At 48.6% G+C, this 21070-nt stretch overlaps 1 protein-coding gene across 1 annotated transcript in view; it reads right to left on the reverse strand.

Annotated features, from left to right (window-relative positions):
- UBXN11 (UBX domain protein 11) overlaps positions 1 to 21070 on the reverse strand; it is a 379872-nt gene that overhangs the window by 340174 nt on the left and 18628 nt on the right. Inside the window, exon 3 of the mRNA XM_069224030.1 lies at positions 19033 to 19137. Coding sequence (XP_069080131.1) covers positions 19033 to 19137 — 105 coding nt within the window. The remainder of the gene's footprint in view (positions 1 to 19032; positions 19138 to 21070) is intronic.

The following is a 21070-nucleotide window of genomic DNA, read 5'->3' on the forward strand; positions in this document are numbered from 1 at the left end:
CGCGAGAGGCGACACCATTGGGGGCGAGGGGCTTGCCTGGCCCAAAAGAACGAGTGGACTGAGGGGGATCCCCCCCCCCTTCGGTGGCGGGGCGGTGGATGTGCTGGGGAACAGGTGAGCACTGAGGGCCGATGGAGGACGCAGAGGGGACCAACTATGGGGAGAAATAGGCTGATCCGGGAGTGTGACGCCCTGAGGGGGACGCCCCGGGTAGAGACAGTGAGACGCACAGCACGGGCGGCTGAGTGCGGCTGCGATTGGCCCGAGGCCTGGAATGCAGAACTGGATGAATGACCCAGAACCAAGAGACTGAGTGGACTGAAGCCACTACATCACCGATGACCTGCACAAGATGGACATTCTAGGCTGAATAACTGGGGGAGTGCATGGTGACCCCAAGAGCAGAGCACGCCTGCGGAGGGGGAGAGAAAGTGCCCGGAGGTGGTCAGAGACCTGGAACGAGCTACATCTGGGGAGGGCAACCCCCCCGGCCCGTACTGGCACAGAGCGAATGACAAGGTCGGTGGAAATGCGAATGTCGTGATCACTGCTGCCCCCCCCGGGGGGAGGACGTCCCGCCGCTCGGGACTGAATGTCGACCCAAAGCCGCAAGAAGAGTAGGCCACAAGGGAAAGAACGCGCAGGTGGCCCAGGCACGTCGGAAATGGCCGAGTCGGTACCTCACGCGTTGCAGGAAACACTAGACAAGATCCTGGGGGCAATAGAGCAGTCCAAAACGACCCTCCAGCGAGAAATTGGCCAGGTGTCGGCATAACTGGGCCTACTGGTGCAGACCATTAGAAACTAGCAGACAGGGTCCTGGATGCAGAGACAACGCTCACAGCAATGGCACCAGAGAAACAGGTGGTACACACCACACTTGAGCAACTGACGGACCGTGTCCAGAGGCTGGAACGCCATGCGAGGATGCAGAAGGCCGCAACCGCAATGTGCGTATTATTGGGCTGCCGGAAGGAGCTGAAGGGAACGACGCAGTGACCTATCTGGAAACATGGATGCGACAGGTGGTGGCTCCGGATCTACTAACTCCCTTTTTTGCTTTGGAAAGAGCTCACCGTGTCCTAGTGAGACCGGCGGCGCCTGCCCGTCCTCTGCTGACCGTGATAGCTAAACTGCTGCACTACCGGGACAGGGACATCCTACCGCAGCGCGCAAGGGAGGCAGGCCCTTTCAGGATCGACAACGCATCAGTGACCCTATTCCCGGACTTCACGGTGGAAGTACAGACTAAGAGAGCATCATACATGGCGGTGAAGAGGGCCTTGAGAGATGCTGGTGTCCAGTACTTGCTCTTATTTCCAGCTAGGATGAGAGTAATCTGCGACTGCAACAGTACTTTTTTCCAGTCGCCACAGGAGGCCTGGAATGGCTAGAAGCACACAAAATGGAGGGTAACCCTGGATCCTCTCCTGGGCCGTCGCATAACCAAAAGCGCAAGGGGAAGAGGCGACGCCGGCACAGAAGGACCAGGCCAGGAGATCGGTCCTAGAGGCGGTGGCATCGCTGCAACAGGGGAGGATGGCGACCGAGGCCAGTGGTGGGGACTCGGACCACCGAACTTGCTCCTCGGACTCAGACTCTTACCATTCCGATGGGGGCCCAATAGTGAGCCCGAGAACTGCAGATGACCTATAAGGAACGTACGTGGTAAGCTGATGGGTTGCCCTCCGGAGGCGAGATTTGATGGAAGGCCTACGTGCCGTGAAGGTCTCCCCCCCACTTAGATTCTCGTCCAACGCCCTCAGATGGTGAGAACTCTTTATAACTTCATGTTATTGTTTGGCTCAATGAGCGTACACTGGACGACCGCCTGTTGCGGTATTGCCCTGGGAAGAGGGAGTTGGGGTTTGATGTTCCTTTTTGATTACATGCGCAAGGGGTTACTTATTTTGGCATTCTGGTATACAGCAAGACCGAAACGTGGCAGAATGCTGGGGACCTCTGGGTCCCACGAGGGGGCATTGACCCCCCTGGACTTACTTACCACACCTCTATGGCCTACAAGTTGATAAGTTGGAATATTCAGGGGCTGGGGTTACCGGTTAAGTGTCATAAAATCCTGTCGTACCTCAAGAGAAGGGGGATGCATATAGCAATGCTTCAGGAAACACACCTAAGCGTACAGGAGGTAGATAAACTGAGGCGCATGTGGCGGGGACAACTTAATGCTACTACATACTCGGCGTACGCCAGAGGGGTACTGGTTTGGATCAGGGCGGGAGTTCTGTTTGAGGCCATCTCAATAGACTTGGACACAGAAGGGAGATATGTAATAGTAGAGGGTAGACTACAAGGCATGTCAGTGATGCTAGGTTGTATATATGCGCCAAATCAGGATCAGGCTTCCTTTTGGCACGCGTTATCAGGGGGGATGGCCAGGTACTCCGGAGACCACTTCCTAATTGGGGGGGATCTTAATTGCACACTGGATCTGGGGCTCGACCGCTCCTTCCCTCCTATGCATGGGGCGGCGGCGCACAAAATGGTAGTGGTTCTGAGAGAATGGATGAGGCATTGGGGAGTGGAAGACACATGTATATTACAGCACCCACAGACTAGAGACTACTCATTCTATTCAGGATTACATCACCTCCACACTACAATAGATCGGGTGGTGTGCTCCGGCTCCCTTGCCCACAAAATGGTCTCCTCTGAGTACTTGGGCCGTACGATGTCCGACTGTAGAAAGTTGGCTCTGTATGTACTATTTCAAAGTAAGAAATAGCATGCACAGAGTCCAAGGGTTCCCCTTAGAGGTAAGATAGTGGCAAAAATAGATAATTCTAATGCTCTATTTTGTGCTAGTGTGGTCGAGCAGTAGGCTTATCAGAGGGTAGTGTTAAGCATTTGTTGTACACATACAGGCAATAAATGAGGAACACACACTCAAAGACAATTCCAGGCCAATAGGTTTTTATATAGAAAAATGTATTTTCTTAGTTTATTTTAAGAACCACAGGTTCAAGATTTACAATCAATACTTTAAATGAAAGGTACTTCACTCAGGTATCATAGGAACTTTGAATCAGCAAAATAGCATGTACGGTTTTGGCAAAAATGGCAATAAGCTATTTTAAAACTAGACAGTGCAATTTTCAACAGTTCCTGGGGGAGGTAAGTATTTGTTAGTTTTGCAGGTAAGTAAACCACCTACAGGGTTCAAAGTTGGGTCCAAGGTAGCCCACCGTTGGGGGTTCAGGGCAACCCCAAAGTTACCACACCAGCAGCTCAGGGCCGGTCAGATGCAGAGGTTAAAGTGGTGCCCAAAACACATAGGCTTCAATGGAGAAGGGGGTGCCCTGGTTCCAGTCTGCCAGCAGGTAAGTACCCGCATCTTCGGAGTGCAGACCAGTGGGGTTTTGTAGGGCACCGGGGGGGGGGGGGGACGGGGGACAAGTCAGCACAAAAAGTACACCCTCAGCGGCACGGGGGCGGCGGGGGCAGAGTGCAAACAGGCGTCGGGTTTGCAATGGAGTTCAATGGGAGACCCGGGGGTCTCTTCAACGAAGCAGGCAGGCAAGGGGGGGGGGCTCCTCGGGGTAGCCACCACCTGGGCAAGGGAGAGGGCCACCTGGGGGTCGCTTCTGCACTGGAGGTCGGATCCTTCAGGTCCTGGGGGCTGCGGGTGCAGAGTCTTTACCAGGCGTCGGGTTCTTAGAAGCAGGCAGTCGCGGTCAGGGGGAGCCTCTGGATTCCGTCAGCAGGCGTTGCTGGGGGGGCTCATGGGGTCAACTCTGGCTACTCACAGGGAGTTCTTGGTCCTTTTAGATGCAGGGTAGTCCTCTGAGGCTTCAGAGGTCGCTGGACCCTGGGGAACGCGTCGCTGTTGCAGTTTTTCTTGAAGTGGGCAGGTAGGGCTGGGGCCAAAGCAGTTGGTGTCTCCGTCTTCTCTGAAGGGCTTTCAGGTCGGCAGTCCTTCTTCGTCTTCAGGTTGCAGGAATCTATCTTCCTTGGTTCTGGGAGCCCCTAAATACTCAATTTAGGGGTGTGTTTAGGTCTGGGAGGTTAGTAGCCAATGGATACTGTCCTTGAGGGTGGCTACACCCTCTTTGTGCCTTCTCCCTGAGGGGAGGGGGGCACATCCCTATTCCTATTGGGGGAATCCTCCAAAATCAAGATGGAGGATTTCTAAAGGCAGGGGTCACCTCAGCTCAGGACACCTTAGGGGCGGTCCTGACTGGTGGGTAACTCCTCATTGTTTTTCTCATTATCTCCCCTGGACTTGCTGCCAAAAGTGGGGGCTGTGTCCAGGGGGCAGGAATCTCCACTAGCTGGAGTGCCCTGGGGCATTGTAACACGAAGCCTGAGCCTTTGAGGCTCACTGCTAGGTGTTACAGTTCCTGCAGGGGGAGGTGTGAAGCACCTCCACCCAGAGCAGGCTTTTGTTTTGGTCCTCAGAGAGCACAAAGGCCCTCACCACATGGGGTCAGAAACTCGTCTCTCAGCAGCAGGCTGGCACAAACCAGTCAGTCCTGCACTGAACAATTGGGTAAAATACAGGGGGCATCTCTAAGATGCCCTCTGTGTGCATGTTTTAATAAATCCAACACTGGCATCAGTGTGGGTTTATTATTCTGAGAAGTTTGATACCAAACTTCCCAGTATTCAGTGTAGCTATTATGGAGCTGTGGAGTTCGTTTTTGACAAACTCCCAGACAATATACTTAATATGGCCACAACTGTACTTACAATGTCTAAGAATAGACTTAGACACTGTAGGGGCATATTGCTCATGCAGCTGTGCCCTATCCTGTGGTATAGTGCACCCTGCCTTAGGGCTGTAAGGCCTGCTAGAGGGGTGACTTACCTATGCCACAGGCAGTAGTTTGTGTACATGGCATCCTGAGGGGGATGCCATGTCCACTTTGCCTTTTTCTCCCCACCAACACACACAATCTGCAATGGCAGTGTGCATGTGTTAGGTGAGGGGTCCCTTAGGGTGGCACAACATATGCTGCAGCCCTTAGGGACCTTCCCTGGTCTCAGGGCCCTTGGTACCACTGGTACCTTTTACAAGGGACTTGTCTGTATGCCAAGGGTGTGCCAATTGTGGAAACAATGGTACATTTTAGGTGAAAGAACACTGGTGCTGGGGCCTGGTTAGCAGGGTCCCAGCACACTTCTCAGTCAAGTCAGCATCAGTATCAGGCAAAAAGTGGGGGGTAACTGCACCAGGGAGCCATTTCCTTACACCGACCATAGCCCACTAATAGTCACCTGGCAAAGGACAGAGACGAGGGCCCCAATATGTGGAGACTCCAACCGCGGGCACTGGAGAACCCGGCGTAGAGGGAGGAGTTACGAATATACCTCAGGGAACATACTGGGATCAACAGAGGCTCCACGGGATCCCGCAGGACGGAATGGGAGACACTTAAGGTGGTGACCAGGGGCCATTGGCTGGGACAGTCAGTGGGGATCAGACGTGCCCTAGTCAGCGAATTGAATCAACTGGAAAAGGACCTGCATGATAGGGAGGTTGAGCAAAGAGGGGACCTGGAAACCAACAGCTGACTGTTCAGGGCCAGAGAGACATACCACCAGACACTTCACAGACTGAAATGCCACGATTATAGGAAACGCATGATGTCCGTGCAGGATGAGGAGGGTAGGGCGGGCAGACTACTTGCCTGGTTGGTACGACTCGCGGGTGGGAATGACCCGATCACAAGTGTGAGAGGGACGACTTGGGACCAGGTTTACTCGCCGGCTGAAATTAATGATGTTTTCAAATCCTACTACACGGCCCTGTATAAACACCCAGAGGACGAATTACCGCGGACGGTAGGGGAGCAGCTGGAGTCCCTGCCTTTGACGGGCCTTGGGCCAGATGACAGGGGCGGTCTGGGAGTGCTGATCTCCCTGGAGGAGGTGAAGGTAGCTATTACACAGTTAACCGCGGGTAAGACTCCGGGCACGGACGGGTTACCCATGGAATTCTATAAGACATACATAGATATATAGGCCCCAGCTCTGGTTGAGCTTTATGTGGAAGCCTTTGAGAGCGGTACCCTCCCGGGGACCCTGAGGGAGGCGCTGGTGGTTCCGCTGCCCAAGACAAAATCTAAAGAGAGATCGGTGACTGACTTCCACCCCCTGTCTATGCTGAATTGCGATTTTAAGATCCTCAGCAAGGCACTGGCCAATAGGCTGTTACAACACATCCCCACTCTTGTGCATGAGGATCAAAATGGTTTTGTGCTCGCACGCAGCACATCTCTGAATCTTCGATGGTTGTTTTCGATCCTGCACCGGCCCCTGGTGGAGCGACGACCTGAGGCTATGCTCCTGTCAGTACACTTAGAAAAGGCATTCGACTAGGTGAGGTGGGACTATCTCAGAACAGTGATGGAGAGAATGAGGATGGGAGAGAACTGGATCCGCTGGGTTGAGTTACTGTATCACCGACTGGTTGCCAGGGTGCGGGTCGGGGGAGTGGTGTCTGATTCTTACCCTATAGGCCGAGGCACGAGACAGGGCTGCCCCCTTTCACCCCTGCTGTTTGCGATCGCCATTGAACCCCTAGAGGCGCCAGTTTCATACGGAGGGGCGGAGCAGAGGGGTGACGCTGGGCCAGGAGGAACATATCATCTCGCTCTATGCAGATGACCTGTTGATATACCTGAGAGATGGCCAGTCCGGGATCCCATGGGCACTGGCACAGCTGGAGGGATTCGGTGCGAACTTGGGTCTTAGGGTTAACAGGGGAAAGACGCACGTTTTCCTTGCTGTCTGAGGGTGCTGGACGTCCGTCTGCGTGTCCTGCGGATCTCCCCTGGACACCACGCTCTTTTAAGTATTTGGGCATCCATATTTTCCGCGACCTAAGTGATCTGCGGGATTGGGAATCTGGGGGCAGCCCTCCGCTCCTTGCGGTCTGCTGTGCAGTTCTGGTGCTCTCTTAGACTCCCAATGATGGCCCGGGTGGCTCTGACCAAAATGATAATGGTGCCACATCTCCTGTGTTATTTTACGAACTTACCGTTGACTGTTCCTGGGAGCTAGTTCAGGGAACTGGATGTGCTCCTTAGGGGACTTGTGTGGGTCGGGGGCACCAACGGACGTCGCTTTCCATTCTTCGTCGGCCTGCATTGGAGGGGGGACTGGCGGTCCCGGATTTTGAGCTGTATTACCAGGCATGTCAGCTGTAATGGGTGGCTAGGTGGGTCTCGGGAGGACATCGGACGGGACTGAGAGTGGCCAGCGGTGAGATGGTGGCGGAGGCTTTGGAGGCTGACTTGCTAGGTGCTGGAAACTTCAAATCTATTAAATCGGTCCTGCTGACAGTGGCCCTCTCCTGTTGGAAGAGATGCCTGAGGCAGACGGAGGCGAGTGTGGCCTATTCTCCTGGGCTACCGCTGACTGGGATACCGTTGAATACATCGGGCAATACCCTAAGTGGGGGTCAGGTGAGGGCATGGACCCGGGCTGGAGTGTTGGCGATAGGAGATCTCTTTACAGATGGGGTATTGAGACCCTTCGAGAAACTAGTGGAAGAGGAGGAGATCCTCGCGGGCCAATTTTTTATATATCAGATGATGGTTCTTGCGGTGAGACGACTATGGTCAACAGTGAACGCGGAACCAGAGACCCATGCCATATTACATTTGCTTCTGACAGAGGAAGGGGACAGCCATCTGGTCACCAAACTCTATAAGGCTTCTATTGGTGCCACCCTAAAACCCTTACAGACCCTGCGGGCGAAATGGGAGGAGATAGGGGTAGGGAGCTAACGAATACGGAGTGGCAGAGGGTGCTAGCATATCCCCGGCAAGTATCTAGAAACACCCGGTTTCAATATATCCAATATAATTACATCCACAGAACATACCTCACCCCACACAGGCTCAGAATGATATATGGGGGAGAGCCCAGGGACTGCCCCAGATGACAGGCGGCGGACCCAGACTTTTACCACATGGTCTGGGACTGCACCAGCATTCAGGAGGGATGGACCCAAGTACTGAAGGACCTGGGGGAGACCCTTGGCACCAGACTCCACATGAGCCCACACTCGTGCCTACTGGAGTTACACGGAAGGCCAGCATCCAAGAAAGTAGGCAGTAGGTTTATAGATCTTGCAATGATTTTGTATAGACGCCGGATAGCATTGACCTGGAAATCCCTGGTGGGGCCTAAAATTGAGGATTGGAGGGCAGATGTATCACTATGGGCCCAAGCTGAGCTACAGGCACTTCAGAGAGAGGAGGCAAGGGGGGGTTCAGACTAAACACATAGCCCCACTATGGAAAGAGATATTGGAGGGCTGGGAGGACCGAGGGCGAAGGGGTGAAAGACCTCGAGAGGATGATCACGACAGAATGCCAAGGGAAGAGGCCGAGTTGAGAGGTGAAGGGAGAGAGGAGGACACAGGGGGTCAAACACTAGGGAGAGAGGAGGGGGGAGCGATGGAACACTAACCAGTTGGGCAGGACAGAGCTGGATGAGGGTAGACCAAGCCCGGAAACCCTGCGAACGGACAGAGCCCTGTTGCCCTAGATGAGAAAGATCCTTACGAGTACGAAAGGATCTACACTTGTGGGGCGCAACAGGAGCACGTCCAAGTGGACCCCAATGGTAGAGTTGTCTACATGCACTGGAGAGATGGGATCTCAATGCCGTCATTTATCCCACTTGCGCATGGTTTTGTTTTGTTTTGTTTTCTTTTGTTTGGTTTTCTTTATTTGTTTTTTTTTTCTTTTCTTTTTTCTTCTTAGTAGTTAAAGTCCATATATTCTACTGATCAGGTGGTCACAGTACGGGGGGATGATGAATCCATGAGCATGAATAAAATGCGAGGATAAACACGAAGTGTACAGGGTGGACGACACCACGACTACCCAATTATAGCAATAATATTGCCATAAGTGTGCGATCGGAATGAATAGTGTGAATCTGTAACTATGGCCTGTTTGGAAGAATACGTGTATGTATCAATGATCACTAACAGATGTGTAAGGAAATGCCTCCTTGGCATGGTTACCCCCTGACTTTTTGCCTTTGCTGATGCCAAGTTATGAATTGAAAGTGTGCGGAGGCCTGCTAACCAGGCCCCAGCACCAGTGTTCTTTCCCTAACCTGTACCTTTGTCTCCACAATTCGCACACCCTGGCATCCAGGTAAGTCCCTTGTAACTGGTACCCCTGGTACCTTGGGCCCTGAGGCCAGGGAAGGTCCCTAAGGGCTGCAGCATGTCTTATGCCACCCTGGGGACCCCTCACTCAGCACAGACACACTGCTTGCCAGCTTGTGTGTGCTGGTGGGGAGAAAATGACTAAGTCGACATGGCACTCCCCTCAGGGTGCCATGCCAACCTCACACTGCCCATGGCATAGATAAGTCACCCCTCTAGCAGGCCTTACAGCCCTAAGGCAGGGACCACTTTACCATAGGTGAGGGCATAGGTGCATGAGCACTATGGCCCTTCAGTGTCTAAGAAAAACCTTAGACATTGTAAGTGCAGGGTAGCTATAAGAGTATATGGTCTGGGAGTCTGTCAAACACGAACACCACAGCACCACAATGGCTACACTGAAAACTGGGAAGTTTGGTATCAAACTTCTCAGCACAATAAATGCACACTGATGCCAGTGTACATTTTATTGTGAAATACACCGAGAGGGCATCTTAGAGATGCCCCCTGAAAACATACCCGACTTCCAGTGTGGGCTGACTAGTTTTACCAGCCTGCCACACACCAGACATGTTGCTGGCCACATGGGGAGAGTGTCTTTGTCACTCTGTGGCCAGGAACAAAGCCTGTACTGGGTGTAGGTGCTTCTCACCTCCCCCTGCAGGAACTGTAACACCTGGCGGTGAGCCTCAAAGGCTCACCCCCTTTGTTACAGCGCCACAGGGCATCCCAGCTAGTGGAGATGCCCACGCCCTCCGGCCACAGCCCCACTTTTGGCGGCAAGGCCGGAGGAGATAATGAGAAAAACAAGGAGAAGTCACTGGCCAGTCAGGACAACCCCTAAGGTATCCTGAGCTGAGGTGACTCTGACTTTTAGAAACCCTCCATCTTGCAGATGGAGGATTCCCCCAATAGGATTAGGGATGTGCCCCCCTCCCCTCAGGGAGGAGGCACAAAGAGAGTGTAACTACCCTCAGGGCTAGTAGCCATTGTCTACTAACCCCCCAGACCTAAACACACCCCTAAATTGAGTATTTAGGGACCTCCAGAACCAAGCAAGATAGATTCCTGCAACCTGAAGACGAAGAAGGACTGCTGACCTGAAGCCCTGCAGAGAAGACGGAAACACCAACTGCTTTGGAGACAGCCCTACCGGCCTGTCTCCCCACTTCAAGAAAAACTGCAACAGCGACGCGTCCCCCAGGGTCCAGCGACCTCTGAAGCCTCAGAGGACTACCCTGCATCTAAAAGGACCACGAACTCCCGAGGACAGCGGCCCTGTTCCACAAAGACTGCAACTTTGCAACAAAGAAGCAACTTTTAAAGACCACACGTTTCCCGCCGGAAGCGTGAGACTTTCCACTCTGCACCCGACGCCCCCAGCTCGACCTGCGGAAAAGTAACTCTACAGGGAGGACTCCCCGGTGACTGCGAGCCCGTGAGTAGCCAGAGTTGACCCCCCTTAAACCCTACAGCGACGCCGGCAGAGGAAATCCAGAGGCTCCCCCTGACCGCAACTGCCTGCTTCAAAGAACCCGACGCCTGGGAAACACACTGCACCTGCAGCCCCAGGACCTGAAGGATCCGACCTCCGGTTCAGGAGCAACCCCCAGGTGGCCCTTTCCCTTGCCCAGGTGGTGGCTACCCCGAGGAGCCCCCGCCGGCCTGCCTGCATCGCTGAAGAGACCACTGGGTCTCCCATTGAAACCTATTACAAACCCAACGCCTGTTTGCACTCTGCACTCGGCCGCCCCTGTGCCGCTGAGGGTGTACTTTTTGAGCTGACTTGTGTCCCCCCCGGTGCCCTACAAAACCCCCCTGGTCTGTCCTCCGAAGTCGCGGGTACTTACCTGCTGGCAGACTGGAACCGGGGCACCCCCTTCTCCATTGAAGCCTATGAGTTTTGGGCACCACTTTGACCTCTGCACCTGACCGGCCCTGAGCTGCTGGTGTGGTAACTTTGGGGTTGCCCTGAACCCCCAACGGTGGGCTACCTTGGACCCAACTTTGAACCCTGTAAGTGCTTTACTTACCTTTGAAACTAACAAATACTTACCTCCCCCAGGAACTGTTGAATTTTGCAGTGTCCAATTTTAAAATAGCTTGTTGCCATTTTTGACAAAACTGTACATACTATTGTGATGATTCAAAATTCCTAAGATACCTGAGTGAAATACCTTTCATTTGAAGTATTACTTGTAAATCATGAACCTGTGGTTCTTAAAATAAACTTAGAAAATATATTTTTCTATATAAAAACCTATTGGCCTGGAATTGTCTCTGAGTGTGTGTCCCTCATTTATTGCTTGTGTGTACAACAAATGCTTAACACTACCCTCTGATAAGCCTACTGCTCGACCACACTACCACAAAATAGAGCATTAGAATTATCTCTTTTTGCCACTATCTTACCTCTAAGGGGAACCCTTGGACTCTGGGCATGCTATTTCTTACTTTGAAATAGTACATACAGAGACAACTTCCTACAAGATGTAAAAAAAAAAAAAAGAAAAAAAAAAAAAAGAAAGTCTTGCAGAAAAGAGTCTTGTAAGTGCTCTGTTGTGGTCCTGGAAGTTAGCAGGTGATCAGCCAACAATGACTCTTTCGTAGAACAAAACACACAGGACGTGTTTGGGGTGGTCTCATTCCCACCCACTATCTGCTTCCAAGCCTTCACCACAACTGTTTATTTGTCTGCCTGTCTACGCTTCCTGTTCCTACATCCAGATGTGTTCTGCTTTTTGGGAATCTCACAAGGCTAGGTTCAGTGGTTAACAGTCCACACACAAGCCCTGCTGTTTCAAGGTCGACAGGAGGTTCTGTACCAAGGAGTAGCCAGAAAATTAAAATACCCCCAGCTCATAAAACACACCACTTCCATCTATCCATATATTTACCCATCCACCCATGTTAATGCATCCATCCATCTTTTGACCATCCCTCCATTCACTCTTCACCATCTGTCCATTCTTCCATCCATTCACACTTTTACCAGTCAATTTGTTCACTCTTTCATTCAACCTTTCATCCTTCCATCAATCAATCCTTTCACACTTCCATTCAGTCATTCTTACGACCATTCATCCTTCCTTTCACCTCTCTTCCCAATTGCCTTTCTTCCTGTCACCATTCCTTTCTCCTCCAGTTCTTTTTTCCCTTTCGATCTACCCATCTATTGTTTCTTATATTTACTTTTTTCTTTCATATCTTTCTCCGTCATCCTAATTCTTCTCCTGTGTTTCTCTTGCTGCATTTTCCTGTTTTTAATTTTATTTTTGGGGATTCCTTTCCTGTGTATGCCAGCTGAAGGCCCAGAACCATCTCCCATAGCATATTCTAGTTGTGTTATTTATTAGCACTTTGTATGCAGACGTGCAACATAAGAGGACCATAAACAACTACTTTAGTGTTTGTGTGGACCCAATTTACGAGTTTAAGCTGCATAAGAGGGGCCCCCTATGCCTCTGGTATGTACCCCAGTCTTATAGACGACAGCCAACACAAGTATGCATGCATAAATTCTTATGCTTCATTATAAAACACCATCATAAATACCACTTAGCAGAGCTGGGAGGGAATGCCCCTACTCTGATTCCCAACCCCAGTTTCTCTACAGTCTCTGACTCATGGTGGAAACACTTGTGCAGAAGTGGTCAGTTCAAAGCATTCAAAGTACCACAACAGTAATGGTAGAGAAATGTGCTGCCCTTGCATAAACCACTTAAACTGTTTCTCTACCATGGAATACCAAGGCTGCTCTCACCCAAATTGACTTGGTGGCCCCCTGATGTAACTCTTCCATGAAGACACCGGCCTGCAATGTATCTCCTTCTACCTGGACCTCCAAGATCCAATCTGTCCTTGTAAGCTACCTGCTTTCTGGTAGCAGTGGGCTACACCTTCCTTCATTGTGTCCTCTCGCTGGCTTTAACGCAGTCATCTGATGGTTCGTGCAGAGGGAAGCAGTGCTTCTGCAGCCTGACTATGCAAACAACAGGTAGGCTGTGTGTCTGTAGCCGACAACTAAATGTAGTACCTTTACAGGCATTTGCAAGCACCCATATGATAAATCTTACAATTTCTGTTCATACTTTAGAGGAAAGACATGCACTGAGAAGCCAGTTAGTGGTTTCTTAATGCACAGAGTCAAAATGCTATCATTTGTAAAAGGATGGAAATCATGTGAAAAAGCAGAATTTCTACAGAGGGGCACAACATACAACTGGTGTTACATAGACTTGGAGTGCAGCGAAACACCGGTAGAAGCCACAGCCTGCACCTTGGAGGCACACAGACATTAGAGCAAGAGAACCCAGGCTGGAGATCATAGCATAAACTGTAGGGGAGTACAGACAGCTATTAAAAGTGAACCAATGAAGAAGGAATTAGTTACTTTCCTGTAACAGTTCTCCAACATTGGTACCTTTTAAATATTCACATGCTTGAATCATTCACTCTTGTCAGGCTCAGAATCCCCAGTACATTAACATAGCAGCATACAGTGTAAAGTATACAACATACAACATTCAGTGTCAAAAGGGCCATTGGCCTGAAATAACATGGTATCTTTAATAGCACGCCCACCTCATTTGAAAGAAGCCAAACTTCACCCAATGATGTGGAAGCTCAAGCTCTCCTACATTCCCTTGAGGCCACCATAGCTCAGATCTCCAACTACACGTGTAAGACTAAAATATGATGAGCCTGGGACCGGTGAGGAGGGAACGTCAGATGTGAATATATAAAAGATACCAATGTTGGAGGACTCGAGCTACAGGTAATTAACTAATATCTTCTCCAGCATTAGATTTTTTATATATTCAGATGCTTGAATCAGAATAGCAAGCAATACATATTATAATATACAACAAAGTGGGAAGCAGGCACACCTTTAATGAAACTGATTTCTCAATACTGCCTGTTCCACTGCTGCATCAGCTTTTATTTCCACATCTAGGCAGTAGTACTTTGTGAACATATGCCTGCTCCTCCAGTAGTGCTTTGTGAATGTATGACTGCAAAGAAGATGTCCTTCAAGGGCACCCCAGCATAGAGTGCCACAGTTGAAGCCATGCCCCCGGTGGAATGCTCCCTCACTTTTCTATGGAGAGGATGCTTGGCTTTGGCATGATAGAAAACGATGCAAGCTTTGTGCCAACGAGCTATCCGCTGTTTGGACATGACTTGACTTTTTCGTGGTTGACCAAATGACACAAACAGCTGGTCTGATGTGTGTACGTCCTTTGTCTTGTCTATTTGGAATTTAAGATATCTACGTAAGTCCAAAGAATGTAACAAACTTTCTGCTGATGACGACAGCTTTGGAAAGAAAGAACTAAGGATGACAGGTTCAATTAGGTGAAAGACAGTAGGAACCTTTGGAATGAATTTAGTATTGTTTATGAGAATTACACCTTGCCCTTCATGTATCCGAGAAAAGGTTCCCTGATGGTGAATGCTAGAATCTCTCCCACTCTTCTGGCGGATGTTAGAGCCAGGAGTGCTGTTTTCCATGAGGCAAATTTTAAGTCTGCTTTATGTATAGGCTCAAAAGGAGGTAACATCAGCTGACGGAGGACTGAATTATGTTGCTGTGGAACCGAAGAATCTTGAAAAGGTGGAAATGCTCTGAAGAGCCCTTTCATTAACTGCTTAATAATGTGCCAGTCATCCAGGTATGGGCACACTTGGTGACCTTCTTGCCTGAGAAAAGTAGGAACTGGAGCAAAACATTTGGTGAGTATTCAAGGAGCTGATTTGAGTCTGAAAGGGAGCAGCTTGAACTGGTAGTACTGCCCCACTACAGAGAATCAAAGCTACTTTCTTTGTTTTAGATGAATGGGTATGTGGAAGAATATGTACTGAAGATCCAGATAGGTCATAAAATCCCTTTCCTGCATCATCAGGAGGACTTCTTATAAACTAATCATCTGATGTGACTGTTTCTTTAGACAGTTGTTCAACTGCCCCGGATCCAGTAATGGTTTCCATGCAAGTATTCATAATCTGTTGCAACGTTATTAAAAAGGCTAGTGGCACTTGAACCACATCTGATTCTCTATAATACCTTGGTGGTTTCTCTCTCATACCAATTTGAGTAGTTTGAGACTTATAACCTTGCTGATAAATATATTAGTTTAGGACTCATCGTCGGCCATTTCTTCTCCAAAATCTAAAACATATCTTACAGCCAATTGTCTTGGGCTGTCAGCAAAGCATAGTCACTAGTCTCCTCTTCTTGTTTTGACTGAAATATTTGAGCTCGAGGTAAATTTGACACCTCTAATGGTGAACAAAACATCTCTTTACGTTTACCGTTGACAGTTTGGCCATCAACAGCACCTGTGTCAATAGTGATTTAGTCGACGACTGAATGAAAGTTGTCGACGAAAGAGTCATCATTGATGAAGGATTCATCGGTATGGTTGATGTCGACTGTCGGATCGTTGTCAATGGTATGATTGTCACTGATAATTTTGTTGTTGTTGACGAAGCTCTCATCATCAGTGACGGTGTTGATGTCATCGACAGTCTCATCATTTACAAAGTTTCGTTTGAAAATAAGACTTTTGAAGATTTCTTCTTCTTTACCACAGGCTAATTCCCTCTGTAGTGCTCAGAGATATGCTTATCATGTGTATTACCGGAGGAGGAAGCAGCAAGTCATGTACCAAATAAATCATGCTTGGGAAAATGTACAATTTTCCTCTTGTGCGCTGCTTTCGTGGAAGTGCTTGTATGGGCACTTTTCACAGAATTATCCCCTAAAGTTGGGTGCTAGTTGTAAAGGTCTTTCAAATATCGCATACTGGTGCCTTAGGAATTGGATAATGGCAATAAATGCACTGAGAATGTGAGTCTTCAGTATAAATCTTCTTGTTTCCACAGATAAACAAGGTTTAAATAGAGATTTTTTCTCTATCAACAGTGGTGACATTTGGTGATGGCTGGCTGTCAGATCAAATGATCTCTTTAGTACAGAAAATATAGTAATTTTGTAATCATCCCAAAACAAGTCACAGTATTTAAGTGCTAAAGATAGGGCTGGTTCAAATCCAGGGTAGACCAAAATAAACAACAATTTCAGATTCACTGAAGTGCCATAGTAGGGTTCTGCCAGGGGACACCCTCACACACAATGAGAGGCAGAAATCTAAGCTATAGAGTCCTTTAGGCAGAGTAGGCAAGCTTAAGCTTCCACCTCATTGGCTGAAGTTTGGTTCTTTCAAATGAGATGGATGCACCACTAAAGGTACTATGTTGTTTCATGCCTATGGCCTTTTTTGCACTGTTCATTGTATGTTGTTAATTTTACACTATGTACCAGCGATTGCAAGCCTGACAACAGGCTTCAAGCATGTGAATATATAAAAGATACAATGCTGGAGAACGTCATAAATAAAGAAACACAAACAGAGGGTAAAACATATACCCCAAAGGTGCACAAACATATAGTGCAAAGGAACCCAGGCACAGGGTGAAGCACACAGACATGAGAACAAGGGAACCCAGGCAGAGGATCACAGCATACATGTAGGTGGTGCACAGACATTCAGAACAAGGGATTTCTGGCAGAGGGTCACAACATACAACCTGGTTGTGCAAAGACATGCAGTGCAAGTGACCCAGGGGCGTGTGAGGCACACGGACACCTAGAGACAAGGAAGCCCAGGTAGAGGGCAACAGCACACACCGTAGAGTCACACAGAGATGTAGAATAAGGGCAACGAGAGAGAAGGGCATGGCCTACTCTCTGGAGGCACACAAAGATATATAGGAAGGAAAGCCAGGTAGGGTGTCACAACGTATACCCTATAAGCGCACAGATATGTACAGCAGGAAAATCCATCTCGACTATAACAGCATACACCCTGGGGAACATGGACACGTACAGCTGAGGAACAAAGGCAGAAGTCATAGTGTACACCCTGGAGACCGAGACAAATACAACAAGGGAGACTAAGCAGAGGGCTACATCATATACACTGGAGGTGCACTAACATCTACTAAAAGGGAATCCAGACAAATGGTCACACAGTACACCCTAGAGGCACACAGACAAGTAGAAGAGGGGGACCCATAACAAGGGAACCCAGTCAGAGGATCATAGCATGCACCCTGGAGGCACACAGACATTAAATAAAGGGAACCCAGGTAGAAGGCCATGGCATACTCTATAGAAGCACACAGGCACGTAGAGAAAAGACAGACAGCCAGCAGGGCACAGCATACAATCTGGAAGCACACTGACATTATGTATAAGGGAACCCAGGCAGAGAGTGAACGTCTACACTCTAGAGGTGCAAGGGAATGTAGGCAGGTTCTCACTACATACTCTTGGGATACACACCCACATGCAGTACAAGGGCACCTGGGCAAAGGGTGAGGCACCCAGACATGTAGAGCAGGAAACCCAGATAGAGCCTCACAGTATAAACTAGAGAGGCACACATGCATGTAGAGCAAGGGGAACCAGGTACATTGTCACAGAGGCACCTCCAGAGCACAACACATAAAATGAAAGTGTAGTTTAACAATGAGGAAACACACTTATATGTAGAGCTAGTTATACCAGGCAGAGGGCCAGAGCATGCTCCCTGGAGGCACACATGCATGTAGAACAAGGAAACACAGGCAGGATTCTAGAGCAAGGGAAACAAGAAAGAGGGCCACACACTCTACATTTATGGACACCAGCTATAGCCTTTTCCTCCCATCTACAACACTATCACCTTTCACTCACTACTGTCCATTTTCGCTGACTTATTTCCCCCATTTTTTACTCATCTCCACCTTCCACACACCTCTTATTTGTACTCACCTGCTACCTACCAAACATTGTACTTACTAACTATTCCCTTACACTCACCTCTTAACAGTGTCACCTTTCACTCACCTATCTCCTTCCTTCCCTCTTCGTTCTATTTCAAGGTCCTAACCCCCACACCCCACCAGCATTTAAGCAGATTAATCTTAGTGAATGGACAGGGTGTCCTCACCCACCTGATCAGAGCAATAAATCAATTTATTCTTTCATTACTGAGTAGTCAGAAGTTTTAAGGCAACCATTTGCTGTATCTCAGCTAGTAGTGCCAGCCACCCAAGATCTTCCATGACGGTCCTCTGCCACACCCCATGCCGAGACCACACTTTGGGCCTGATTACAACTTTGGCAGAGGGATTAATCCATCCTAAATGTGACGGATATCCCGCCCGCCGTATTACGAGTCCATTATATCCTACGGAACTCGTAATACGGTGGGGAGGATCTCCGTCACATTTAGGACGGATTTAACCCCCTCCGCCAAAGTTGTATACAGGCCCTATATATCCTAAAGCTTGCTTTGCATCCTCAGAGTCACTACTACTGTCTTCTCTCTCACCTACCCTCTCCTGCCTGCTATATTGGTGCTTTGGTGCTTCCTGCAAGCAGCACACGACAAATAGGGAATCACCAACAAACAAATGACAAAACTCAGCTGTTGAATCCCACCCAAATTACCTGCTTTATAACATTAGATCATAAATAATACTAAATCACACAACCAGCAAACGATTTCCCCAAAAGTGTTCAATACAAGTGAGCTCATTTATTGCCACAAATCAGCCTGATGTCTATCTATTTGTTTAGCAGCTGTCAGTTATAAGTGTTCAAAAACTGTAAATCGTAAGTCTACTTGCTAGATGAAGGTATTGTACACAGTACTAAATAAATAACAAATAAACAATCAAACTGACATGAATACAGCACACACATTAAACATCAGTTGTGCAAAATTCCCACAGGCCCCAGAGACTACTTCAGGTGACATGTACATGCAGACTTCGCTAAAAAGGCTATAATGCAAAGCAGAATTTAGCGCTAGTTTGTGTTTTACCCGGGACGATTCTCTTTGTTGCATTGTCGTGAGTGGTGGACGCTGTTCCTGTTGAGACTTTTAATCTGGCAGGCAAGATGTCATTGAGCAGAAGAGCTTCGTCTTCTGTAAAAAGAGAAAACAATAATGCGAGATGATCCACAAGCCACGGTGTCGATGACTGGCCGGAGGTTATGAGGTGAGAGTGGTGCCAGACATGGTGATGGCAACCCCTAAAGCGGCTAAGGCAGAGGCTAGAAAGGAGACATACAGGGACAGAGAAGATCATGGGTGCTACTGCACAAACAGAGGCACTAGGGCAGGGTCAGAGAATTACGGGATGAGGGCAGGGTCCGAAGCCAGGTCGTGATGGCGAACCAGAGGGGCTACAGAAGAGGCAGAGTCATGTGGGTATGGGCAAGGACGTGTGATCAGGTAGTATAGGGCACAATCCGATAGGATAGCTCCTTGGGTCAACTTAACTCTCATGACAGGAGCAGGCTGGAGACAGGGGTCAGAATAAGGGGCACAGATGAAGAGATCAGATGTGTTGGGGGCTAGAGTTAATTTAGCAGAGTGAAGCCACTGCTTAGCTAGGAAAGGTGAAACCGGTCAGTCTAGCACTCTGGACAAGGATAGGGCATTATGTCATCTGGGGAAGGTGGATAGAAATGCTAGTTTAGCAGGATGGAGTCCTTTGGAGAGGGATGGAGCCTGGGTAGCTGAGCAGTGTAGACAGTGAAACCATTCGTTAAGTCTAACAGGGAGGTGTGGAGGTGAAACCAGATATAAATTGAGGTGGGTAAAACCCTGGACAGGATTAGCATGTGAAAATGTGAATTGAAGGTCAGTTTAGAAGGGAGAGGGGTTTAGGTCAGCTAAACAAAAGGCATCAGAGCCACAGTGCAGCTAAGAAGAGGGAAGAGACGGGGTCAAATTAGTAGCATGAGGCATGACTCATTTACTCATGGCTTAAATATGTATATGTATGTACATATATGTGTGCATTCATGTGTGTATGTGTGTGTGTATATATATATATATATACACACATATATATATATATACATATATATATATATATATATATATATATGTGATATTCTATGCTTAACATGTTCATAGGTCATTGCATAACTCCTAGATAAGTTGTTATACTAGATACTTATGAATCCCTGCTCTCATCTTATACCACACTTATCTACCTATCACCATATGTCATGTCTCTATCAATCTATCCTCCATTCCCACTCTGACTCTTCCCAAATCCATTCTACTACTTTCATCTCCTAAATAACTCTGCCTAAGCTCTTCCCTCCGCTTCCACATCGAACTCACCAAACCTCACTTTACTACCATGATCTGCCAAACAACCCTACTATATTCTCCCTCATTTATCTCACCCTGCTACTATGATCTCCCTAACCCCTTCCACAGACTCTTCCCTCCTCTATCCTCCCTTTACTCATCCCAAGCCTAAATCCTATTACCATAAACTCCCAATTCTTTCCTCCTCCACCCCTCCATTACTCCAGTCAATCTAACTAACAAACTCTCATATCCGCGGCTCAAATTAACTCATAGTAATACTAAAACTGTACTCATATTTCCCTATACTAATCCACCACTAATTCTTGTTGGGTTCCGGAGTAGCATGCTACTCGCCGAAAAGCACTTTGACGCCTCGTCAGGGGTAGTAAGCGCTATATAAATACTATTACAATACAATACAAAGATTAGTTTAGTGGGTCAGAAGGAGCATTATGGCAGCTTAGCAGGTCGGAGGGGGCGTGTTGACATAGGATAATGTAACCATAACCAACGAGCTATAGAAGTCAGGAAGCTGGTAAGAAGGACAGGTGTCAGGAAAGTATGAGTCATGTGTCAGTTAAGCAGTGAGAAGAGTCAGAGGTGACTTTCAGTCCAGCAAGGGAGGAGCCGGTTCTTAAAAAGATACTGATTTTGTCCTGATCAAGTATATATATATGGCTTATTCTGGGTGTGTTTGCAGATACACCCTCACAAACGTTCAGCACTGGCCCTCCTGGTGCTGTGGGTT

Source organism: Pleurodeles waltl, chromosome 3_1 (assembly GCF_031143425.1).
Source record: "Pleurodeles waltl isolate 20211129_DDA chromosome 3_1, aPleWal1.hap1.20221129, whole genome shotgun sequence".
Taxonomy (NCBI): Eukaryota; Metazoa; Chordata; class Amphibia; order Caudata; family Salamandridae; genus Pleurodeles; species Pleurodeles waltl.